Raw genomic sequence first — 27,553 nt, forward strand, 5'->3', positions numbered from 1 at the left:
AAAGTACTTTAACTGACAGACAGTAAGTTTTCTAGCTAAAGTGAGTAATTTCCAGGGAAGATGATTCCCTTCTGAGAGGAACAGAGGGCCCGATATGCAGAGTTGACCCTCATCATAGGGAAGTGTGTAGTCTGCCTGGAGCCCGGATCAGGGATATCACCAAGGTGCTCCCCAGCCTGGTGCACCCGACAGACTACTACCCACTGCTGGTCTTCCAGACAGGTGGGGGGGAAGCTGCTTCCCGCAGTCTGAGGGGGATGAAGAAAGACTACAGGGCCTTGGGGCGGATGGTGAAAGAGTCTGGGGCTCAAGTGATCTTCTCCTCACTTCCTCCATCTTCCGGTGATGATGTGGGATTGAATGGGAAAATTCAGTCCGTAAACAATTGGCTACGAGACTGGTGCTTTAGGCAGGGCTTTGGGTTCTTTGATAACAGCTGGTTTTATAAGGCTCCAGTCTGGATGATGGCACGTGGGAAAGGTTTATCTCACAGAGGCAAAAGGATGCTGGGCCATGAATTAGCAGGGCTCATTTGGAGAGCTTTAAACTAGATTCGAAGGGGGATGGGGTTGTAACTGGGCTTGCCCCAGTGGGGCAGCACTCTAGGATTCATGAAGACCGGGAGGCCTCCTATAATCCTAGGGTGAAATTGGTGAGCTCAGCTCCCTCCTTGAAATGCCTGTACACCAATGCGTGCAGCATGGGAAATAAGCAGGAGGAGTTGGAGACCTGTGTTAAGTCAGGAGATTATGACCTGGTGGCAATTACAGAGACGTGGTGGGACAGCTCACATGACTGGAATATACTCATGGAGGGCTATGTCCTTTTCAGGAAAGACAGGCCAGCCAGGCGGGGTGGTGGGGTTGCTCTTTATGTGCGAGAGCAGCTGCAATGTACTGAGTTCTGTCCAGGAACAGGGGATGAGCGAGTTGAGAGTCTGTGGGTGAGAATTAAGGGGCAGGCTGGCAGGGGAGATACTGTTGTGGGTGTCTGTTACAGGCCACCAGATCAGGGTGAGGAAGTTAATGAGGCCTTCTACAGACAGCTGAGAGCAGCCTCACAGTCACAGGCCGTGGTCGTCGTGGGGGATTTTAACTTCCCTGATGTTTGCTGGAAGGACTACTCAGCAACCCAGCCACAGTCCAGGAGGTTCCTCCAGTGTATGGATGATAACTTCCTCATGCAAATGGTGGATCAGCCAACCAGGAGAGGAGCGCTGCTGGATCTCATCCTCACTAACAAAGAGGGTCTGGTCGAAGCAGTAAGGGTTGAGGGCTGCCTTGGTTGCAGCGATCACGAGATGGTGGAATTCAGGATCTTGTGTGGTAGGACCAGTACAATAGCAAGTAGAATTGCAACCCTGGACTTCAGCAGGGCAAACTTTGGCCTTTTCAAGCAATTGCTAGGGGAAGTCCCATGGGCAAGGCTGCTTGAAGGTAAAGGGGCCCAAGATAGTTGGTTGACATTCAAGAATTGCTTATTTCAAGCTCAAGAGCTGAGCATCCCGACACGTAGGAAGTCAAGGAAGAGGGCCAGGAGACCTGCGTGGCTGAATAAGGAACTGCTGGGTATGCTCAAGTGGAAGAGCAGAGTTTATAGGTCATGGAAGGAGGGGCTGGCCACTCGGGAGGAATATAAGGCTGCTGCTAGAGGATGTAGGAAGGCAGCTAGGATGGCTAAGGCCTCCTTAGAATTAAATCTGGCCAGAGGGGTCAAGGACAACAGAAAGAGCTTTTTCAAATACATAGCTGATAAAACTAACACCAGAGGCAAGGTTGGCCCACTGGTGAATGGGATGGGTGCCCTGGTGACAGAAGATCACAGTATCACAGTATCACAGTATGTTAGAGATTGGAAGGGACCTCAAAAGATCATCTAGTCCAATCCCCCTGCCAGAGCAGGAACACCTAGATAAGGTTACACAGGAATGTGTCCAGGCGGGTTTTGAATGTCTCCAGAGAAGGAGACTCCACAACCTCCCTGGGCAGCCTGTTCCAGTGTTCTGTCACCCTCACTGAGAAGAAGTTTCTTCTCAAGTTTAAGTGGAACCTCTTGTGTTCCAGTTTATACCCATTACCCCTTGTCCTATCATTGTTTGCCACTGAGAAGAGCCTGGCTCCATCCTCATGACACTCCCCCTTTATATATTTATATACACTAATAAGGTCCCCCCGCAGTCTCCTCTTCTCCAAACTATAGAGACCCAGCTCCCTCAGCCTTTCCTCATAAGGGAGATGCTCCACTCCCTTAATCATCTTTGTCGCCCTGCGCTGGACTCTCTCCAGCAGGTCCCTGTCCTTCTTGAACTGAGGGGCCCAGAACTGGACACAATATTCCAGATGCGGTCTCACCAGGGCAGAGTAGAGGGGAAGGAGGACCTCTCTCGACCTACTGACCACCCCCCTTCTAATACACCCCAGGATGCCATTGGCCTTCTTGGCCACAAGGGCACAGTGTTGGCTCATTGTCATCCTGCCATCTACTAGGACCCCCAGGTCCCTCTCCCCTACACTGCTCTCTAACAGGTCGTTCCCCAACCTATACTGGAACCTGGGGTTGTTCCTGCCCAGATGCAGGACTCTGCACTTTCCCTTGTTATATTTCATCAAGTTTCTCCCTGCCCAACTCTCCAGCCTGTCCAGGTCTCGCTGGATGGCAGCACAGCCTTCTGGCGTGTCAGCCACTCCTCCCAGCTTAGTGTCATCAGCAAACTTGCTGACAGTACACTCAATTCCCTCATCTAAATCATTGATGAATATATTAAATAATACTGGTCCCAGTACTGACCCTTGAGGCACTCCACTAGATACAGGCCTCCAACTAGACTCCGCCCCATAGACTACAACTCTCTGGCTTCTCTCCTTCAGCCAGTTTGCAGTCCACCTCACTACCTGATCATCCAGGCCACACTTCCTCAATTTAGCTATGAGGATGCTGTGGGAGACTGTGTCAAATGCTTTGCTGAAGTCAAGGTAGACCACATCCACCGCTCTGCCATCATCCATCCACAATGTTATTTCCTCATAAAAGGCTAGGAGGTTGGTCAAGCATGACTTCCCCTTGGTAAAGCCATGTTGACTGCCCCTCATAACCCTCTTATCCTTGACATGCCTTAAGATGGCATCAAGGATAAGGTGTTCCATCACTTTCCCAGGGATGGAGGTGAGGCTGACCGGTCTATAGTTACCCGGGTCCTCCTTCTTGCCCTTTTTGAAGACTGGAGTGACATTTGCTTTCCTCCAGTCCTCAGGCACCTCTCCCGTTTCCCAAGACTTGGTAAAGATGATGGAGAGTGGCCTAGCAATGACTTCCACCAGTTCCCTCAGCACCCGCGGGTGCATCCCATCTGGACCCATGGATTTATGGATGTCCAGATTGCTCAACTGGTCCCTAACCCATTCCTCATGGACTAAGGCAAACTGCTCCAGTGACCTGACTTCATCTGAGGTCTCAGGAGTACAGTGCTCTTCAGGACTGCCTCCGGCAGAGTAGACTGAGACAAAGGCGGCATTCAATAACTCTGCCATCTCAGTATCTTCTGTCACCAGGGCACCCATCCCATTCACCAGTGGGCCAACCTTGCCTCTGTATTAGATGAATTAGAAGATACTGAGATGGCAGAGTTATTGAATGCCTTGTGTCAGTCTACTCTGCCGGAGGCAGTCCTGAAGAACCCTGTACTCCTGAGACCTCAGATGAAGTCAGGTCACTGGAGCGGTTTGCCTTAGTCCATGAGGAATGGGTTAGGGACCAGTTGAGCAATCTGGACATCCATAAATCCATGGGTCCAGATGGGATGCACCCGCGGGTGCTGAGGGAACTGGCGGAAGTCATTGCTAGACCACTCTCCATCATCTTTACCAAGTCTTGGGAAACGGGAGAGGTGCCTGAGGACTGGAGGAAAGCAAATGTCACTCCAGTCTTCAAAAAGGGCAAGAAGGAGGACCCGGGTAACTATAGACCGGTCAGCCTCACCTCCATCCCTGGGAAAGTGATGGAACACCTTATCCTTGATGCCATCTTAAGGCATGTCAAGGATAAGAGGGTTATGAGGGGCAGTCAACATGGCTTTACCAAGGGGAAGTCATGCTTGACCAACCTCCTAGCCTTTTATGAGGAAATAACATTGTGGATGGATGATGGCAGAGCGGTGGATGTGGTCTACCTTGACTTCAGCAAAGCATTTGACACAGTCTCCCACAGCATCCTCATAGCTAAATTGAGGAAGTGTGGCCTGGATGATCAGGTAGTGAGATGGACTGCGAACTGGCTGAAGGAGAGAAGCCAGAGAGTTGTAGCCTATGGGGCGGAGTCCAGTTGGAGGCCTGTATCTAGTGGAGTGCCTCAAGGGTCAGTATTGGGACCAGTATTATTTAATATATTCATCAATGATTTAGATGAGGGAATTGAGTGTACTGTCAGCAAGTTTGCTGATGACACTAAGCTGGGAGGAGTGGCTGACACGCCAGAAGGCTGTGTCCCAGCGGGACCTGGACAGGCTGGAGAGTTGGGCAGGGAGAAACTTGATGAAATATAACAAGGGAAAGTGTAGAGTCCTGCATCTGGGCAGGAACAACCCCAGGTTCCAGTATAGGTTGGGGAACGACCTGTTAGAGAGTAGTGTAGGGGAGAGGGACCTGGGGGTCCTAGTGGACAGCAGGATGACCATGAGCCAACACTGTGCCCTTGTGGCCAAGAAGGCCAATGGCATCCTGGGGTGTATTAGAAGGGGAGTGGTCAGTAGGTCGAGAGAGGTCCTCCTTCCCCTCTACTCTGCCCTGGTGAGACCGCATCTGGAATACTGTGTCCAGTTCTGGGCCCCTCAGTTCAAGAAGGACAGGGACCTGCTGGAGAGAGTCCAGCGCAGGGCGACAAAGATGATTAAGGGAGTGGAGCATCTCCCTTATGAGGAAAGGCTGAGGGAGCTGGGTCTCTATAGTTTGGAGAAGAGGAGACTGCGGGGGGACCTTATTAGTGTATATAAATATATAAAGGGGGAGTGTCATGAGGATGGAGCCAGGCTCTTCTCAATGGCTAACAATGATAAGACAAGGGGTAATGGGTATAAACTGGAACACAAGAGGTTCCACTTAAACTTGAGAAGAAACTTCTTCTCAGTGAGGGTGACAGAACACTGGAACAGGCTGCCCAGGGAGGTTGTGGAGTCTCCTTCTCTGGAGACATTCAAAACCCGCCTGGACACATTCCTGTGTAATCTTATCTAGGTGTTCCTGCTCTGGCAGGGGGATTGGACTAGATGATCTTTTGAGGTCCCTTCCAATCTCTAACATACTGTGATACTGTGATACTGTGAAGATAAACCCAGTATACACTGGAGCTCAGATGCCAATGAATATACCAAGAGAAAGTAACAACCATTCTTTATTAATTTACATTTGACACTGCACCAGAAAAAACAGACACAAAGCAAATAATCTTCTCTTAATGTTCAGCTCTTCCACGCACTCCTGTTCTTTGTTCTTCAGTTTTTGAGGCTGTATCACAAACTGCAATTCCTTATTATATTTAGTATACTTTCCTGGATAGCTTCTATTAACAGCTCAATTATTTCCAGACCTGTATTGTATTAGAACTTTAAGAACTTATTTTGCAAGTATTCAGAGTCTCCACTAGCAAATGCAATTTTGAACTGACAACACTAGTATACATTTTAACATTAATCTGACAACAGCAATTTGAAATTAAAACCAAGCTCATCTAAAACTTTTTAACAGTTAAGCCACATTTCTGCTGGTGGAGTCTATTTGCAGCTGGATTAGTGAGGCAGACAGCGAAGCACAGTACACATAGGTAAGAGGGAAAGCAAGGTTGCAGCACTTGCATGTTAACAGGAAGAAGGGGAGACCACTACACCTGCCTGCTAAAACACATGTCAAAAGGACAGTGACAGAGCAAGTCAGTCAGCCTCCATGAATGAGGCAAGGCAAAAATGGTGCTGAAACCCATGTCTGCCCCAGTGTTTAGGGAATCTTTGAGTCAAAATTTTTCCCTGAAACTCAGTATTCTCTATCATATTTCTGTCAATTATAAAGATGAATGGCATGTCCAGCATATAAGGTTAAAGAGATGAGAACCAGTACTTCACTAAACTTGTTGTGTTCAGGCCAGAAGGCTCAAGGAGCCAAGTATTCCCCAAAAACCTACAGGCCACATCCTTTCTTACATCACTTAGCCCCAGCTCTCCCTGTGGCCCCCATGGTATTCCTGTGGCCCCAAGACAGTAAGTGAGGTTTCTTCCTTAACCCACAAAGTGCAATATCAAAGCATCTGAAGTGATGCAAGGGCTCTGCAGCAGTCACCAGGGAAGTGTTTTTAAGCCAACTGTACACATTGTATGCCCTGCAGTGTGGCATGAGGGTTTTATGTGAAAAAAGGCTACTTGATTACTTGATACAACTGTGAAAGCATAAGCTGCCCAAACTGCGCAGCTTCAGCAACACTGCCTTTTGGAAAAGGACTCTGGAACAAACCAACCCAAGATCCTGCCAGCTGACAAACCATTAATGTAGCCCTAAAGAACTCCAAGCACCAACCTGGCTGTCTGCAGCGGTATAAATACCTGAGTGCTCGCGCTTGCTCAGCAAACAGAGGCAAGAGGTAACCAAGACCCAGCATAACAGACCATCAATTATTTCCTTGCAGGAACGCCATTAGGCCCATCTCTCTTCACCTTCCCACAACAGTAAGAATACTATGAACTATCCTCTGGTGCAAAAGTTTAAGTTGCATTTAACAGTAGTGAAAAGCTGAATGATTCAAAGTGTCTAGCTGCTGGAAGACACAAGATCAACAAAACACACAGGAAAGAATCCATTTAAAAATCAGAATGAGTACTGAGCAATTGCTAAAGCTAATTATTACACATGGCTTCCAGGAAACAGAATTTCATTTTCTTCACCCCTTCCCCATGCTATCTACTCAAGGACAGTTCTGAAAAGTATTAAAAAAAAAAAAAAAAAAGAAAAAAAAAAAAACCACAAAGCAAAAACTGACTGGAGATTGTATTTATAGTTCTCCAGCATGTTGAATTCCCAAGCTTATACTCAGAGCATCTAGGATATCCCCCTCCAGGGCTCTGCTTTACCATGGGGACACTTACTTGACCAACTTATTTCTGCTACAATGACCACAATGTACATCAGGGCACAGGTTTGTCTTTCCCATGAAGTCTTCCCCACCTTTTCTACACAGACACGTCAATTCTTACATACTCCTCTCCCCCTTCAAACATTCATTGGTATTATACACTAGCACTTGAGGAAGACAGTGGAATCTGGAGCAACAAGTATTTTCAGTTGGCAGTGTAGTAAGAGAAATAATACTTTAAAATTCAGAGTCTTGCAAGGCCCTTAGAGATGCTTCTAGATGCCAGTTCAGTTATCTTCTGGAAAGGTTATACAACAGACATCTTTTCTAGAAAGCTCAGAACACAGGTAATTTAACTCTGGAAACTGCTCCTTTAGAAGAGACTGCTTTCCAACAGAGGAATGATCAGATAAGACTGCAAAAAGGAAAGTAAGTTTGAGGATTCAAATCTCATGTCACTTTCAAACTCAAAACACTGGAAAACAAAATGAGGTCACATAATCAAAGAAACCCAACCTTTAAATCTTTTAAGTCCTTTTTACTTCCAAATATAAGTGTCCATAATTAACTAACCCTGACACTGTAAAGCATCTTCAGGAAATAAAGCTAATGTGGCTTTGCTTACCTGTTTATCCCTGCAGATTTTGCTTACGTCACTAATGACACTAACCACCTCTGTCATGCTGTTAGTTACTTCAATAGCTCCTTGAGAATTTTATAGATTCACAGAATTGTTAGGATTGGGAGGGACCTCTTGGAATCATCTAATCCAACCCCCCTGCCAAGGCAGGACCACCTACAGCAGGTTACACAGGAACATATCCAGGTAGGCGTTGAATGTCTCCAGAGAGACTCCACAACATCGCTGGGCAGCCTGTTGCAGTGCTCTTCCACTGTCAACATTAAATGAAGTTCTTCAGGTTGAGGTTGAAACATCTTGTGTTTTAGTTTATGGCCACTGCTCCTTGTCATGGGCATCACTGTAAGGAGTCTGGTACCATCCTCTTGGCACTCACCTTTGAGATAGTCATATGCATTAGTAAGATCCCTTCTCAGTAATCTCTTCTCTAGAATAAACAGGCCCAGCTCCTGCAATCTTTCCTTGTAAGAGAGATGCTCCAGACCCACAATCATCCTTGTGGCCCTCCACCAGACCCTCTCCAGTAGCTCCTTGTCTTTCTCGTACTGAGGAGCCCAGAACTGGACACAGTACTCCACATGCGGCCTCTCCAGGGTCATGTAGAGGGGGAGAACCACCTTCCTCAATCTGCTGGCCACACTCCTCCCAATGCACTCTAGTATACTATTGGCCCTCCTGACCGCAAGGGCACACTGGTTGCTCATAGTTAACTTATCTACCAACACTCCCAGGTCCTACCAAGCTGAACTGCTCTGTAGTAGGTCAGCCCCCAACCTGTACTGGTGCTTGGGGTTGGTTCTTCCTCCCCAGGCGTAGTACCCTACACTTACCCTTCTTGAACCTCATTGGTTTCTCTTTGCCTAATTCTCCAGCCTATTGAGGTCCTGCTGAACAACAGCACAGCTTTCAGGTGTATCCGCCACTTCTCCCAGCTTCATCTCATCAGTAAACTTGCAGCCCTTCACCCAGGTCATCAATAAACAAGTTGAATAAGACCAGACCTGGGGAACACCACTGACTACAGGCCTCCAACTGGCTTCTAATCTGCAGATTGCAATCCTCTGAATTCTTCCATTCAGACAATTTCTGATCCACTTCACTGTCCATTCATCTAACTCACATTTCCTAAGCTTACCTACAAAGATGTAATGGGAGACAGTGTGCAAGTGAAGCATATAAAGTGTTTAAAAAGCATATTCAAAAGGCAGGGACAGAAACATTTTTATTATTCACATGCTGTGGTTAAGACTGAATTTAGACATAATTAACATACTACAAATACCTTCAACTGACTTGAGCTATCCTGCATCTGGAAGGACTGGCCCTGAGACCAAGACACCAAACAATGCTACTGCATCAGTACAGCCCAGACCAACCAATTCAACTATTCTGATAATACAAGCTATAAGATGACACAGGCTGGAGTATCAACAGTATTCTGCTTTATTTCAGTCACTTTATACACAAGACTGGTAAAATAACAGCTTGCCCTGCCTGCACCTCAGAAGGAAATCCAACACAGGGAGAAATAATTGCCTGTAAATGAGGACAGAGGGGACAATCTATAGAAAAACGAAGAAAATCCACTCACCTGCCATTTTTCTTGATGTATGTTGCTAAATAGCCATGGTCTTCCCAGTTATGGACTGTTTCTGTCATTCCCTGCTCCTGAAAAATGGGCTGTAGAGCTTTAAGAACAGCATTGCAATCAGCTGCATGATTGAGAGAAAAAAAAAAAAAATCAGTAAGGATTTTCCATTCAAGTCAGTTTTGTGTGGGTTTTTGGAGGGTGGGTTTTTTTTTGTTTTGTTTTTTTTAAAAATGTCTGACTAGTTTTTACTGGCAGCCTGGGATGCTTTTGAGTTCCATTTGAACAATAGCTTTGATGTACTTTTCCCCATCCCTAGAGATACTCCTCGGTGCAGTTTTCTATTATTTTTTACTCCTAAGTAAAAGTCTTTATGTACAATAGATGGTATAACAGTACTTTAATTATGGCTATAATTTGTCACCTACTGTATCACAGTCCAGGCATGCCCCTACTCATGTAATTATTTTTTTAATCACTTAGAAATAACAGTCCCAGAAGGAAACACTGCACTGGCAAAAGACTTGAGTTGCCCTGTCCTACAGCTAGACATTTTTCTGAAAGGCACTGAAAAACTACACAGGGTAAACTATCCTACCCACTCTGCCCTACCCACAATGAAGCCAAGTGGTCTTGGGGCATCAAAAGTGTAAAAGAAATGGGGCCACAATTCTAGTTTGCAGTCTCTGCAACTTTGCACTGCTCATTTTAAGCTTGCATCAGTCCTCTTTTTGGGGAGGATAGGAGCAGCTGCTCCAAGGCCAGTACATCCACAAGAAATTTTATCACTTCAGACATGTGGTCCCCTCTTCTTACTTGGCATTTGCTTTCCTTGCCACACCCTACTACCTTTTCCCTCATCTTTAACAAAACCCACATTCATTTCCTTCCCTTAATGTCACTAGCACATTAAACAAAAAACAAACAAACAAACCCCCCAAAACAAACAACTCAGTATAATAATGCTTACTATACCCTTCCAAGCCAGAAAATTAGCCCAAACCCCAAACTAAACTAGTATGCAACTAACTCCCCAAACACTTCTGCAGCTTCTACAAGATATTTAAGTAATAAGATGGAGAACAGACCCTGAAGAACTGAAGTGCTCACACCACATTTAGTCTTTCTGCTTTCAATAGCTTCAAGGATTTCTGCTGGGTACATCTTGGCAGAGACTGCAGGACAAATCATCACTGATATTTTTCTGCTCCATAACATACTAATCCCTCACAAACTGCTCATCATTTAGCAGCAGATTTTTTTGCTAAGCAGTCAGGCAGAAGCTTGACCGAGTTCTTCCTATTATGTGGTTAGCTTTAGGAAATTAATAAACATACTCTTTCATCATATCTCCTGGTTACACCACACAAGATTTGCCTCAGAGGGTAATTAATTCCCCAGAGTTGGAGAGTCCTTTATAAAATATTTGAGGCATCAGTGGTTGCCTCAAGGTATCAGGACACTTCAACAATCTCACAATCTCTCACCAAAATCCACTTGCCACCACTTCACTCCAAGCTCAGATATGCAATATCAATCACTGATAAGAAAAAATAATCAATGATGATTAAAACAGTATCAGCACCTTTGAATCCACACCAAAATGTTAATTCAGGTAGTGCTTAATTTTTCGTTATCCAGAAACAAAGTAATCAACTCTGGTTACCAAGCATGAAATACTATTAGAAGGATTTGATAATTACTTGCCAGAAGGAATGAAAAGACCCAGAGTTTCAACTTCAGAACAGAAACAAAACCACTGTGTATAAGATTTGAGAGATACATATTTATCAAGAGTTAATGCCCAGTAAAGCCAAGCAATTCTGGAATCCCAGCACATTTGATGAGATGATTTGCAGCAGTTGCAAATATTCCTCTAAATTTTTAGCAATGAAGAAGCTATTATTTGACAGTCATCTGTAAACAGAAATGCAGCTCAAAGTCCAGCGTTACTGTAAGCATCCAGTCTGGCTTCATGCACAACACTGGCTATTTTCACCGGATACTCCAACGCTGAGCTCAGTAATCTGCTACTGAGCCTATCTCCAAAAATATTCTAGTTTAAGACCTTCTCATACCAGAGGACTGACAAAATCTTAGTAAACTATGGGAACAGATTAACTCTCATTTGAAAATATTCACTCAATTTCAGACTTCCAAGTTTTTCTTCCCCTGATTTTGAATCCTTTCCTCTACGAACTGAGAATGTAACACAAAAAAACACTAGAACACAAAGCAGTTCTATATGCTTCTACATTTGACGTATTTTTCCCTTTGTAGCTATACTTTCAATAGGGAAAGGTGAAGGGGGGGCAGTGTCAAATTAAGTGAACTGCTTCATTAAGAATAAACTGAAGAGTTAGCATATATTAGAAGCCAAAATGCAGAATATGCTAATAGTCAACAGCAGCCTGAATGACCTGCCTAATTTTTCACTTCAGAGCTGTTTAAATTAATAGTTTCACTATACTAAGTTATTGTGTTGTGCAAAATTCTCACACATGAACACTATCTGTCAACTCCAAATCTTCAAAAACCTCACAGGAAAGGGAAATATACAAAGTGGGAGGGTGTCAGATACAAGCAATGAAGGGAACACACCTGAGAAGAGAGTTTAATTTCCAGCCAGGTGAGGTCACAGAGCAGTTCAAGATGAAAGCAGCAGGAGGCTGGGCTTCCAATCAGCTGCAACGGTACATCCGACTGCTCTGGCGCCAAGTTCACCAGAGTCAAGTTAGGCCATTCACAGTGCCCTCTCTCCACTTACTGGAAATACAGCAGTCAGGCTTATAGGTGTACAGGGGTTCTTCTCATTCACAGACTAATCTGAGACTTTCTTCCAATGCCAATACTGTATCTCAATCCTTATAATGATAAAAAACCTCCAGAATTAGAATTTTCCTTCAACAGGAAAATAAATCCACACCTCAAGAACGAAAGCACACCCTGAAGCCCCCACTTTTCTTACTCCAAGGCAAAGACACTAGCTTCTGCCTGACATATTAAGAGATGCAAATGAAAAACAACTGGCTTCAGCAACACATACCTCCCAGGTATTAAGTTTGGAACCGCTGTCAGAACCCCCCAACACGCAAGTAGAATCCTTTGTTTTGCCCTTGCCAACTGGGAGAGCATAGAACATCAGGAAGTGGAAATCTACACTAACATTAGTCCTTTCAATCAATTTGCACTGTGAGAATTAACTTCATCATGTTAACTTATACACAGAATAAATAATGCATTGCATGAGGCTTTAAAAAAAAGCGGACAGCAGGTAGAAAGTCATTACTATTCACCCATCCATGAGGAAACAGATCAAGTTCCCCTGTGCACTTAGTCCATTTCATTATCCTTTATTACAGAAGATTAAGAATAGAAGGCTGCTTTTTCCTAAGGAGTTTCTACAGAATATCCCCAAGCTCCTACTCTGAGGACTTCCAGCTAGACAGTGAACACAGGCAAATCAAATACTGTGCCACAGCAGCAAGTGCATCACCACAGTCAATATAAATCACTCAGTGCATCCAAGTGCTCTTTCAGAAATTATGGGTAAAACAATGACGAATCAGGAAGAGCTCTCAAAGTATTCAAAATACACAGCTACCAATAGGGGAGTTTAACCCTCATTCTTCCCCTGCACCATCATTCTCCATATCAGTTCAGATTTCCAAGAATACACACAAAACACCCACAAGAAAAATCTCTGCCATACACTACAAGTCTTTAATGCAGTATTTGCACCATTTCTGAACACTTAAGTTCTCCCCTTTTAGCCAGATAAGTACATTCTCTTTGCCGTATTCACCTCTTCTCTCTTCCAACATCCTGCACAAGTTAAATGCAACCCACCTCTTCCTTTCCCATACACACTTTACAGCTACCCACCACCTTTTCCCTAAAGGATCCAATCAACTAGGGACTGAACTCATGTTTTTTCTGTGTTGACTGATGCCAAGCTAAAACTGCATGGTCACCAAAGCAAACATTCCTACCCTCTTTCATTCCTGCCTTTACACTCACACACCAGACTTGACAGAGGGTAGGAAGGTGGTGTGGGAAGCATTTAAAGCCAACTCAGTCACATATCATGTCAGTGCTGACATGGAGTGCTTCAGTCAATGACATGACCATACCCCCTAAGCAAGCCAAACCTGTAATTCACCTGAGGTCCAATTTTTCTACTTAAAGACAATTCTGTGTACAGACCTGTGTACAGACTGTTCTGTGCTGGCACAGACAGGTCAGGTAGCTACTACAGAACAGCAGATGTCAGAAACGACCTCTGGAGATTGTCTCATCCAACCCCCTCAGAGCAGGATCAATGACACCAGGCTGCTTAGGGCCACAAGTAGTCATGTTTTTGCTATCTCCATAAACTGAGACTCCACTACATCTGTGGGTGAGCTGCTCCTGTGTTCAGCCACCCTCACAGTTAAGAGTTTTCTTAAGTTCAGATCAAGTTCCATGTGTTTCAATTTATGCCCACTACCTCTTGTCCTGTCACATAAACAGCATCACTCAGGAAAGTTCAGCTCCACCTTATCTAGTCCCCCCACCAGTTATTTGTTGGTTTATTGGGGTTTTTTTAATATATAATTTGACATGGCACTTACAGACATGGTTTAGTGGTGGACTTGCTAGTGTTAGGTTAATGGCTGGACTCAACCTTAAGGGTCTTTTCTAAATTATTCTATAGGAGAAAGATGCCTCCAAGTCTTCTCTACTCCACACTGACGAGTCCTAGCTAGTCCAGCCTCTTCTGACAGGCGCTCCAGTCCTTTAATCATGTTCATGGCCCTACACTGGGCCTACTCAAGCAGGACCAACCCTCTCTTGCACTGGACAGACACAGCACTCCAGATATGCCTCACCAGGACTAGGTTGAGGGGAAGGATCCCTAAGCTGAAAGCAAAGCTGTCTCTATCCTGTATGTGTATACAGGATCATTCTTCCCAGGTGCAAGGCCTGACATTTTCTTTGGTTGAACTTCACTGGGTTCCTGTAGGCCAGGAGTGCCCACACTGCAATCATCTTTCCCAGTTTCGTGTCATCTGCAACCTTGCTGAGGATTCACTCTGTCCCAGTGCCCAGGTTATCAATGAAGATATTAAACTGCATTGGCCACACTGTCTACCTCTCCTTCAGCACAATACCACTGACTGGCTTCCAGGTGGACTTGTTTGCTGATCATAACCTCCTGGGCCCAGCAGCTCCATTTCCAATCAACCTCACTGCAGATTTCTGTAACCTGTACTGCAACACTTTGTGCATGGAGATGTTACTCAGAACAGTGTCAAAACCCCTGCTAAAGTCTAGGTAAACAGCAACTACTAATCTTCCCTCCTCCATGACAACATCTGGTGGTCAAAAAAAACTAACAGGTGGGTCAGGCATGATCACCCCTTTGTAAATCCAGATCCACTACACCCAAACACTTTCAAGCCAAACACAGGTTTGGAAACAATTTCCAAGATTAGTAATAATGGTGACCATAGTAAATAAAGTAATAACATACTTAAGTTTGTGACTAAAGTAACACAAAATACATAGGGACTTTCAGATGACCGTAGCAACAAACACTTTCTAAGACAGCTCATTATGGAATAAGAAATCTCTGTCCAAGTCTCCACAGTTAATGTAAAGAGAACAGACCTATACAGCCACTTTTCCATAGCCTTTCCTATACAACAACAAAAATTCAAGTTCAGGGTGCACAACCAGCAGGTCATTAAACACTAAACAAGAATTCAAACAAAAGCAACTGCATGGACAGTGAACAGGAATGGCTGTGCTTCAACTTCTGCAAGTAGTGTTAAGACATAATTCCCAGAGATGCAGGCCCAGTAACAAAATCACCTTTTCCTACTTCCTCCTCTGAGCTCCAATAAAGAGATTTTTTTTTTTCCTCTTTCTCAGTTCTTTCACAAAACCAAGGTAAGATTCCCTAACCACCTTTAAGGGAAAACTCTACATAAAACCTCAAGTTTTTAGCAACTATAAGCCTATCAGCTCCACCCACTTCCATAATGGAGGAAAAAAAAAAAAAAAAACAACCACAAAACATTAAACAAGTTAATCCTTAACCCTTCCTCTATTTAATTTCTTGTATTAGGACAATCAAAAATTTATTGTACATCTAAAAGCAGGAAGTGTGTACCCCATGTTTTGTGAGTATGAAGCTTTCTGTAAACTCAGCCTCAACAGTTAAGATGCAACATCCCATTACAATTAACAACTTTTTAAATGCCTGTCTGCTGGAATGATGCACAACAGTCTATCAGAAATCCTGACACTTCCAGTAACTGGTAGAGGACAAAGAAGAATACCCAGAACATTTCTAGTCTTCCAAAGTAAGTGGCTGGCATTTTCTAAGACTCATCGCTGTTTACTAATCACACAGAAGTTTAGTGAAAAGAGCTTTTAACTTTTTCCCTCTCCCTAATTGCTACTTGACCCTGTAAGAATTTTAAAGGTTTTTCCACTTCACACAAATTCTCTGTTCTTTAATACAAAAGCAACATTTGGTTATCTAGAGACAGACATGTGAAGTATTTGTCACACTGTTCTGTACCACCCACAAACAATATCTTTTACCTTTCAAATATCTAAGTCTCACAGGAGACTCTTCCTGACTTGCTGCTTGGTGAAGTTCAGTTTTGCTATGGGAAGATTTAGACTTTACCACTTCATCCCCACAGATTATCAGAGCTGAGCAGCAGGCGAACAGGTAAGCCAAAGGCATTTGTCAAATCAACATTTTCATATGCAAGTTCAGCAAGCCACTTTTACAGAGTATTTACGCACTCCAAAAAATTATTTCATATGACATGCAGCTTGAGCCTTAATAACAAATGTGTTTTCAATGCCTTAGCTCTACTAACTTCATTTGTCTCTCCCAATAATGTATACACTGAAGTCCACTAAATGGCATATAAAGACTGCTCAAATTTTAAACATTATCACCTTTTGAAATACCTGTAGCTCTCTCAGTCAAAAAAAAAAAAAAAGTAAAAGAAAATGTACTTGGTAACATAATTTCAGCATGCCCAAATACCACCAGCTTCCTGTGCACTTTCATCATCGGGTATCTGACTATCTTCAAGTTTATTAAGCAGCAGCGATTACTAGTTGTCATATGTACTTCAGTCAGAGATGTGTACCCAAATTTGGAAATACTGATGTGTCAAAAGCAGTATTTATTTCTTGCAGGAATTCGTTCCACAGCCTCAAACTAGACCCTCATGGAAAACATCTCCCATATTCTTAACCCTCTCCTTTTCAGGTGACAATTCCTTCAAGTCTGAGCAAGCAGTCACAGAGTACCTGACATCACACTGGAGAACCAGATAATTATATTTTCAGAGTTCCATTCATAAAGCATTTTAATCTTCAAAACAGGAAACCAACCAAAGCAGGGAATGAGTTCACAGCAGCCCTTACTGCTAAAAATGGAAAGCTATCAATTCCTGTATTAACTCCTCCTGACAAGCCCCATTTGTGCTCCGACACACAGCAGGCTAGCTCCTGGTCCAGGCCTGTCAGAACTAGAACGTGGAGACCTGCAGGGCTCAGCTCAAAACAGCCCAGGCAAGAGCAGAGGTTGGGCCCACACCACTCACAGAGGCTGCTAAGAGCACAATTAAAACAGACCCATTCTCCTGAACTGCAGCTGCAAACTCACCTTTAGCCAAGGTTGATAAGAGCTGCAGGCTTCACTTGAGTAATACCAGAGATATTTACTTGAGTCTTGTTTAATCTTTATGTGGTCTTCACATACAGACCATAGAGTCAGCAGATTTCAGTAACAAACCATAAATCAATATAGTAAAGAAGAGATAAGCACATCAAACACGTTATCAGTGTAATCAGATGTTTCAGCACTTCAGACAATCCAATACTTGACAGAACCAGTCAAACTGAGCTACAAGGCTCAGATGCTATTCCACCCACAACACACTCAAATACACTTAATGTGTTTTTACTAACTGCAGCCAGCTCCAGTCATAGAAATAGAATTTGCCTCTTAAAAACAAAGCCCTAGCATCTCTAGTACATTAGGCAACAGCCAAGCACTCAAAAGTTTTTCTGATGAGTTTTTCACTTATTATCTTCAAAACTGTCAAGTATTTAGAATTGGTTTAAACTTTTCTCCTTCATACACAAGATTGACTTATAGAAAAACTATGCAGAGACACCAAGTTTCCAATGCCAGTCACCTCTTCCTGCTTTCTCTCGTCCACACATGCAGGATGAACCACGACTCAACAGCTAAAACTGCTGATTATCTGTTTATGACACCAAACCAGAACCAATTACAGATTGTCTTCACTACAGCAGGATACAGCTCACCACACACAAGCAGCTGAACTCATGTAGAGCGTTCACAGGTAGAAATTCAGGTAGAGGCTTCAGAGATGGTAAAGAGGAAGAGCCAATGCAGCACCCCTCCCTCATCATTTAGTTCTCCTAAATACTCCTGTTTCTGGGAGGCTGTCTCCTTTGATAGGCTTTTTTTAACTAGTCCTTAAAGTAAGGCAATTCAACAACACAGCTCCAAAGGGATGCAGAACAAAAAGCCTTGTCAACTCTTTCCCCTTGCAAAGTTTAGATCAGCACAGCCAAGAACAAGCATGTAAAATCACAGTCCCGCTCTATGAAGAGCATAAAGATGTCAAATCAAAACAAAAGACAAGGATGAAAATATTAGCTTAACTGCATACAATTCAAATGTTTAACAATTTGATAGACTAGGTAAAAACATCAATATGGAAAGAATATTTAGTAGAGCAACCTAGAACACGTTATAATCAAGATTTTGAGAACACAACATGGGTAATTTACATCTTTGCACCCCTGACTGCTTTACCTTACAGCACTTTGTCTGCTTGAAGCTAGACCAAAAGTCAAAGATACAGGATTGCCAGTAGAGTTAATGGCACTTTCTTACACTTTGATGAATGCTTCAGCCAAGACATTTTATGTATTTTTAATTAACTTGTAAAGCAGTTAGTACTTGAAAAAGACTCCAAAAGAAAAAAAAAAAAAAAATCTGTAAATCAAGTTTGTTTCCAATAAGTGTAGTTACACAGCAAAACACTAATTAAACTAGTTTGTCAAGTCAAATCCAGTACACATGATTCCAGCTAGATTTCTCTTTCACACATTTTATTAGTAAAAAAAATAATTTATGATCTACATCCAGCAACATTTAGACCCAAGCATTGCAGTCATTTTTTATTTACATGTATTCCTACTGATGACAGACTTGATTTTCTCATCAAGATTTCTCCTACATGCAGTGTCAGAATTGAGCAGCAGATCCTGCAGACAGGAACAAAGCCACTGACAAAGGGCCTAAAGAGGTTCAGACCACAAAAGGTACTCCCTCTTCCATCTCCTATGTTTCACATGTCTATAAAAACACTCATTTGAAGACACAGGTACGTGCACACACACATCCACTTCTTTTTCTCAAAAGCCCAAGCATTGCTTTACCTGCCCTACAGCCCTAGCATTCTCACTGCATGCTAACTCACACAAGAGTCCAGTAAGAACTTCAGTAACTGTTTCAGCTCAGGTAATCAATACTAACTCTCTGGTCCACCATCTCAGTCATCTGAGCTCAAGCCCCAAAATGTTGTCAGCACAACAGTCTGTGCAGCTGTACCACAAACTGTGCTGCTATTGAAGGGACATGGTATACACCAAGTAAGTCAGCTTGTGGGAATGTCCTACCAGAATTTACACCATTCTGCAACACAAACAGTTGCTAGCTAATGCTGCACAAGTATCAGCATGTGACAAAACCCCATCTTCCTAACTTGGAGCTGTGTCCTTCAGGTCCTCTCACTGACATTCAAAGGCAGTCTCTCTCCTTTACTCTGAGAACATCAGAAGACTTGAGGATGAAGCCAAGCTACACACAACAGAGCACATAAAGAAACAAACGGATCCCAAGAAAACACTAACATCTCAGGAACACTATCCCATCCTTTATGGTCATGTTCAATCTTGATGCTAGACAGTAACAGTGAAGTCTTTCTTCCCTTCAACATTAGGAGACTATTGAATAGCTACAGTATTAAACACGAATGCTGAGAACTATATTCAAATTATTTCATCAGCCATTTGCAACAACTTTTATATAAGCAGATTCTTAAAGAAAAAGGCATCATAATCATATACAGTTATTGCAAGATGCACTGCAGTGAAACACACTACTGAACAAACTTGCTTTCATAGTCTAAAGTCTTACCTTCCTACAAGCTGGTAAGTTTAATAACTATATTAATACCTACCAAAAATACATATTTCTCAAAAACTGAGGACACAGGTAATGCTTTGAGAAACAGGGAATACGCATTTACCAAGAAGTTAACAAATTCCACATTCTCCAGAATACAAAGATGCAAACAGCTTCAGCTGAGACATAGAGATAACATGTTATCCTCAGGAACCAGGGGGTCCAAAACCACATCTTGTTTTACTCACTACCATTTTATGGCATTACAGACCACTTAGAAACTTTATTGCCCATGTAACTTACAGTAAAGACCTCAACTAGTTGATGATCTGCAATTCAGCATTAAACTTCAACTCCTCTACACAAACTACAAATGTACATTCACCAATTTTCCCCTCTATAGACAATTCTTATGTTCTTTGGGTAATAAACACTACATAAAAGACAAAATGCCACATGGAAAGTATAAGCCAACTTCAGAGCTGCCATGGGTGGAAGAAACTTCTTCACATCTCACTAAAGATGTCTAACGTGCTAAAACAAACTTAAGGGTAAAAGGCTTCTTCCCTCCTTTGATTTACACAGCAAGACTTCTACAGTTGGTCCATCTCCCCACCCCCAATTAGCACACGCACCTTGACTGGAGAAAGATCTAAACATTTCAAAACATTTCAGAAGTAAAGGAAAATGAAATAGAAAACCTAATAAGCACAATACTTACAATCATTGCCACAGTCTCTATTTAATTAATGACAGGGTTTATATCATAGAGCAGCTAACATAACTGCAGCTTATTTTCAGTACAACCTACTCTTTTCTCTGGCAATCCTGACTCTTCTGCAGAAGCCAGTTACTAATGTAACCCTTGAACCCATGATAATTTAGAGAACTAAATGGGCAAAGAGGGGGCTGGATGGTATCTATGAAAATTGCTTCTAGACTGGCTTAGCTTTCCAATTCTGTTCATGCTAGAGGAGTCACAGATGAGGTACAAGAAAAAAGGAAGGACTATCTTGTTCGTCATCAGGTCACCATTTTGGTGGCTATTAAAAAAAAAAAAACCACCCCATTGTAAAAATGGAAACTGGAAGTCTTTCACAATGAAACACAGTAGAATACCCTAAAACATGCTGCTTGGTAACAATTCCACTAATACTTCCCCCTCTCTTGTTCCTAGCTCTCCTAAAAGCAAACGCAGCAAGGCCAAGAAGGGAACAGCACTCAGCAAAGCCCGGGGGCTCAGAAACCTCTCTCTCAAATCAAGCCATCGACAGATTTTATCCGTGGATGGGATGAACCGCCTCCATACCCCCCTCGCTTCAAAAAGGGAAATAAAGGGGGACAACGCATAAGGTCAGACCCCCGGCCACACTCGGGCTCCGGGAAGGACCTGCCCCAGCGAAGGCCAGCCCCGGGTGGCGGCCTTGCTCGGCACACACCTACCGCTTTGCCTCCCATCGCAGCTTCCCCTCACCATGCCCCCCTTGAACCCTTTCACCCATCTTGGCCGTCGAGAAACGTTGTTCCCTCCGCTTCTGGCTCGAACATGCCCCCTACAGATAACTACGGAGTAAAGCTCTGAAATAGCCGATGGCTCATCCAAAGCCGAATCTCATCGCTGATCACTTCCTTCACGCTTCTGCGACGAGGTTAGACAAACATCCAAGGCACAGACACTTGCGCTGCATCCGCACCTCCCTCTGCGGGAGGCACCGGCCCGTTTCAGCGCCCCGTCCTGAAGGGCGCTGCCAGGGCTGCACTGTCAGGAGGGCCGAGCCAAGGCGGGCTGCTTTCGCGGGGACCCCCAGCCCGGCCATTCTGAAACGGCCGGGCCCTCCCTCCCTCCCCGCTAGCCCACAGCGCGGCACCTCTACCAGCCCGTTCACCCTGCCGCCGCCGGGAAAAGCCCGCCTTGATGACCGGCCGGGCTCCGCCGCTGTGATCAGCCGGGGCGGGGGCACCTGCACGGCAGCCTGACCCCAGGCCGGGCTGCCCCCAGCGTGGGGCTGCGGCACGGCGGACACGGGGCAGGAGGCCGCAGCGGGCCGCACGCCTGTTCAAGGCGCGTGCGCCTACATGGCGGCCTCTGGGAGCCCGGGGGGCACCTGCCCGCCGGGGAAGAGGACACTGAGAGGACACGCGGAGCACACAGCTGGGCAGCGGCGCCCCAGGGAGGCCCAGGGGAGGGGGCGCCCGAGCGGGGCCTGGCGGGCGGGCAGGCAGCCGCGCCGTTTCCTCGGTGGTGGCGATGGGAGGTGGGACACACCGCCGAGAGATCGATCGGGGGGGTAAAAGAGATATGGCCCCCTCACTCCCCGCCCGCTCTCTCTGCTCCGCGGCCGCGGCGGTTACCTGTGGCGCCGAGCAGGAAGTCCAGGGTGCTGTGCCGCGCTGCTGCCATAGTGAGGTACAGCCCTGTGCCATGCCTGGAGGAGGCGGCAGCGGCGGCGGCGCGGGCAGTGCGGCGGGGGAGCCTATATGCGCGTGGGGGCTGCAGCGGCGCCGCACAGGGGTGGGCGTGCGCCGCGCGGGGCGGGGACCCAGCCGGTGGGGCGGGGCAATGGCGGCGGGGGCGGAGGGGTAGCGGCCGTTGGCGGCCTCGCTGTCCAGCGGGAGGGAAGTGGAGCGAAGCTAGAGTTAGGCAGGAATGGGAACTGCGGGGGGGCTGTTGGGGTGTTTGGTACCGTTGTTCGGTGCCGGTCTGGTGCGGTGGGCTCGAGAGCGCCGCCGCTGCCCTGCTTCAGTTCCCCCCCCCCCCCCGATGGATGCGGTCGTCAGGATGCGGTGGTCAGTACCCGCGCCGCAAACTCCTGCCTCAGGCCCCCGGCATCGAGCTGGTCTGTACGTCCGCAAAACACATTGCAGAGCCGAAATGTTCGTTAAGAGTCAGCTCACAACCCCTCTCCCCGGGTTAAATCCCGCCCCAGAGCTCAGGGCACGGGTCGGCTTCCCGCAACAATGGTGGCCTCGGCCCAGAGCTGCTCCTCGCCACCCGCTGCCCTTGCTGGGCAGGGCGGGTGCTCCCGCTGCAGCAGAGGGACCAGAGAATCACCAGAGAATCTTCAAAGCCTTTTGTTTGAAGTCATTTTCATCTTGGGCAAAGGATAACTGTAAAGCAGCGTGCAGAAGCCACGAGTGACTTAAGCCACGTGTAATTACAAACCCAGAAAAACACCATCTAGAAGTAGTTAATGATACGACTGATGTTTAACTTCATCGGTTGCTACAAGTTTCTCCAGCTCTTGGTTTGTTTAATTACTTTGCAGGATTGAGATCACATTTTCACAATTACTATGGCATGAGTGATTTCATGTGATCCCACACTTTAAATTTTACAGAGGTTTACAAGTAACCATTGTACAATCTAACGTGCTACCATGATTATTTCTGTAGGTTGCAATAATGTTGCTCAGTGCAAGCTTACAATACTAGTTTTGAGCAGTACAGTTCCACATGTGCATCCTGAGCAAAGCAAAAGCATTCACTGGAGGTGCACATCAAAAGTGGCACAAATTCTGCAGGTCTGTAATAACTACATTTTCATCATCTGGTGTTCATTTGACACAGCCAATCCATGAGAAGCAACTTCTTTTTATGATTAATTACCTAAAATATAGGGCTTTGCAGATTCCCATTAACATCTTTGATCTGATCCTGGATGTTGCAGGGATTGCATGATCCTGTTTGGGTGGATTTGTTGTAATTCTGCTTTTTCTTAGTGCCATGTTTTTGTTGGTTTTGTTTGTTTGGGGTTTTTTTAACCAAAATCAAGGCTTCCTTGCTGCTGTCTCTGATCTCTGCTGGTTCTTTTTCAGACACGCAGCTGCCACAAGATAGCCAGGAAAATCCCTGTACTTTATGATCTCTTACATCTCTCACCTTTGTTTGTGGCAGCTGCAGTTGTTTCAGTTACCTCATTACATAAAGCAATTTAATGGATTGGTTTTTGCTATCTTAAACTTCAATGGGAGTGAGGAGCTAACCAATGCTTTTTGTTCAGTTCAGCCTATTACATTATTTTTCCATTGTGGAATAGTTGGAAGAAGGTAATAGTGATGTTGTCACCTAAGTACCTTCTTATGTATTTGTTCATATGTGCCAGATGACTAAATTATGCCCTTATATACACATGAGAAGCTTTGCTGGGTTTACAGGGGAAAAAAAGAACACCAATTTGTCATGCACACCTTTTCCTGGCATTAATTTTGCTATTTAAGTCTGACCATTCTGAACTGGCACTTGAAGAGAGGTGGAGCATCATCTTTTTAATTAAATTTGCTACAGAAAAGAACAGTTGTCTTACCATGTCCTTTTTTATATAGATGGGGATTTTATGGATTAGAAGTAGACTTCAACTGTAGAGCTGAAAAGGCTAATGAATTATTTCAGAGAACAGTGTGAAATATTTCTTAAACTTTGACTTAAAGGGTAGTAACTAGCCATAAATGGCTTTCACAGCTGTTCACTGGATCAGGTGGAGCTGGAAAGGCTGGCAAAACAGCATGAACATAGTCTAAAAAGGAATATGGGTTGAGGAGGTTCACCTCGGAAATATCGGTAGAGCTGTAGGAAAACATTCAACAAGGAAGAAGTCTGCAATATCAACATGAAGGAGTGAAAAGGGACAGTAAATTCCGTATGGTCTTATGGACCAGCATAATAACAAAGCCTGCAGAATTTAAGCCTCTGTGTGAAGGATCCATTGCTGAGGAAGGAACTAATAGACTTTCTCTTCCGCTTCTTTGGCACGACTACCCTGTGCATGCCACTTAAGTAGGTCATGCCTGGGATATTTTTGGGAATCTTCCTGTTAGAAAATTACACTGAATGGAATTTAAAGAAGAGCAATTAAAATAATTAAAGAGATGGAGGGATTAATTTACGAGATGAGATCAAAAGATCTGGAATATTAAAACATGTTTCACAAATGCTGTGGAGTTTGGATGACATCATATTGTTAAGATTAGCACAGGCTATATGGAAAGAGTTTATTAGCGTAAGATTACATGCATATTTTGAAACCAGTAGAGTCTGCAACAGTGGATGCAACAGGGAAAAAAAGGTTGAGACACCGATGTTTGCAGTTGTGGAAAGTTCTGGGCTGAAAAGTGAGGGCAGAGGCCCTACCCTCTACAGGTAGATTGGACAGATTAGATAAAAGAGACAGGCTGACAGGAACAATCTTTGGAAATCTTTTGGAAAATAGTTGGGACAAAGGCCTTGCATGGTGTGCAGTAACTCGCAGGAGAGGTGCGTTTCAGCCTGCATCACCTCTGTTCTCCATGTAAGACCGTTGTGGGCTGAAGTACCAAGTGTTTCAAGTCTCAAGGTTTTTTAAACAGAGCGCAATAGCACTTCTAATCATAGCCTCCCTATTCATCTTCCCTGGCTACATCTGCCTGTGTTCATTGGTCTGGAAATATATTTCCTACAGCTGCCACAGTACAAAGGTCACCTCAGGAATTAAAGTTAAAACCACTGTTTTTTTTCCACAGACAGCTAAGAAATAGCCTTTAACAAAAAGATTTTTTTCCTCATGTTTATTACCTGTTCAGAAGTTCATTAACTTCGGGTCTTTCTGGGGTGCACTAGGATTGCTTGACTTTAGCAGACTTTTTTTCCTCCTGAATGGCTAAACAAGTTTCTGAAGTAATGACACATTTGAGACAGGAGTTCACACAGGTTGTGTTAGCACTTGTTCAGGAATACCTGTGTATCTCATGGCTTTGCCACTCATAAATAATGTGGTCATTCACAATGTTAATTAAAACCTTGAAATCAAATATACCTATGTCAAATACACATACACAGAGAGGTTCTCTACCCACACCTGATTCTCTATATTCAGATTATTGTCAAATATAATCAATTTGTGCTAAGCGGAAGCATTTATACAGTACAATTAAATAAGCAGCATAACATATGCAAAAATGTAGCCCCATGCTAAAATGACTGCTAGAAGATAGCACCAAAATGGTAAAAGCAGGGACTGCAGACAGAAGAGGACCAGAGCATGGTGCAAAAAAGTACCTGGAGGAAATTATTTGAAGCATGTGGTACCACAATTATGACCAAAGGTGAAGTTCACCATTTTGCAAAACAGTGTTATCTTATTATACAATACAGATTAATGTTTTCTAGAGGTTAACATCTGTTTAATACAGGTAAGAAAAACTGGAACTCAGTATTCAAATGAATTTACTTCTTTCATTCTTATTTCTAATTTTATGTCTGAGCATGTTACTGTTTACTAAAACAAATACAATTTATCTCCCCCTTCTTGGATGCTCACAATCAAATACGTAGGCTTGCTGGGGCATTGCTCTGGAAAATTAAAAAAAAAAAAAACAGATAGCAAACTGTCTCTCTCAAATTAAATTTAGGCAGTGTGGTGTCTACATCTTATTGGAAACCATGAAAAAATCTCAAACTTTGAAAACAAGCCTATTGCATTGAATAAGGAAGCACATTCAAGTACATTGCAAGATGACTAAAGATTTTTTTTTTTTTTTGAAGTTCTGCAAAAAGGGACCCTGGAGAGTCGAATTATATCATAGGATGTAAGACTTCTCACAGAACAAGTGAACAATTTCAGGAAGTTTTAGCAAACTCAGATAAGAGTTAATTGCTTAAATAAGTGCTACCATAAATTACAGCAGCTATTATACTCTCTGCTTTCTGGGAGCCCTCTGCTGGCTTTCAGCCAGAGTGCTGCCTTTGAACCCTTATGATGGGATTTTCTTTGATCCAAATAGCCTTCAGTCTGTCCCTTTTGGGCAGACGAAAATTTTTTTACCAACATTATTTACCAGAGAAGTGAATGGTCCGGTGGCCCCAGGTCGAGTGGGTCCACTGGCCCCAGGATCCTGGTCACCCTGCATACCTTGTTCAGGTATTGCATTAGCGCATTCACTAATCAGATTTGAAGCTTGACAGGAATCAGCAAGTTATTTTGATAACATTGAGAAGTAGCCACGAAAACCACTGACAGACCACTCCTTATCTTTGTTTCCCCACCAGCACTCTCTAAGCTTAGGCTGGGGTCATACATCTAATCTGTACATTGTGTGGGATTTGGGGATTGGTTAGGAGTTATTTTCCCTAATTGCTAAAATGCCACAAGCCTGACAAAGTTTCATTCTATGTTTTTCTATAGATGTTTGACTACACAACAGAATTTCCTAGAATCCCAATTAATATTTCCTCCTCCCCAAACAAAATACAAGGAAAGGTTAGATGAACAGAGCTTTTCCACCCCAACCACAGTTCTATCTGTGAACCCATCACATGATGCAGCAAAACAGGGCCAAGCTTCGCCTTAACATCTGTGTCATCTCAAAACAATTACATCCTATAAGCAGTCCCTTTTAGTGTTTGAAAACAGCCCTAAGAGACTTTTTTTATAACTTCTATCATATGACCTCCCCAACTCTCTCTTCATCCCCAGTCATCATCTGATCCCATGGGCAGCTCATCAGGTGATTCCAGTCCCACATCAGATGATCATTATCTTGGGTAGCAACCAAAGGGCTTGCCTGGTTTGTCCACCTTCTTTATCATGCTTATCATGTAGCCTGGATATACCTCTTCAGACATTGGTAGGGCCTGCTAGTGCTAGTCTTCCTTTATGAGCTATAGGTTACATTTGATACTGCATCAGCTTGTTGGAATATCTTAACCACTCCTAAGTGGTGACTTACAGACCCAGCTGCACGACAGGACCTGTAGTTCACGATCAAAAGAACATAACAGAAAAAATTGGATTCTGATGCCTTGTTTCTTTGCATACAAAACAGAAAGATGGCAAGCTCAGATGAGGTCTGGGATCACAGTCAGGGAGTGGATATGTGCTATATAGTTGGGACTTTAGGATAGCACTCTCATCACTTCCATCACCAACAGAACAAAATCATTTTCTTATTACCATAATCTAGGGGTTTTTTTCTGTTCTGTCTTCTGTTTCCTAATAACTACA

General features: G+C 44.0%; 1 protein-coding gene across 1 annotated transcript in view; it reads right to left on the reverse strand.

The window, feature by feature from the left end:
• Positions 1 to 22,045, reverse strand: part of SMS (spermine synthase) — a 51,727-nt gene extending 29,682 nt beyond the window's left edge. Inside the window, exons 1-2 of the mRNA XM_080612941.1 lie at positions 21,931 to 22,045; positions 9,339 to 9,459 (exon numbers count right to left, since the gene is read on the reverse strand). Coding sequence (XP_080469067.1) covers positions 9,339 to 9,459; positions 21,931 to 21,979 — 170 coding nt within the window. The 5' untranslated portion in view covers positions 21,980 to 22,045. The remainder of the gene's footprint in view (positions 1 to 9,338; positions 9,460 to 21,930) is intronic.
• Positions 22,046 to 27,553: the final 5,508 nt, after the last annotated feature.

The sequence above is a fragment of the Psittacula echo genome (genome assembly GCF_963264785.1).
Source record: "Psittacula echo genome assembly, chromosome: 3".
NCBI classification, from domain to species: Eukaryota; Metazoa; Chordata; class Aves; order Psittaciformes; family Psittacidae; genus Psittacula; species Psittacula echo.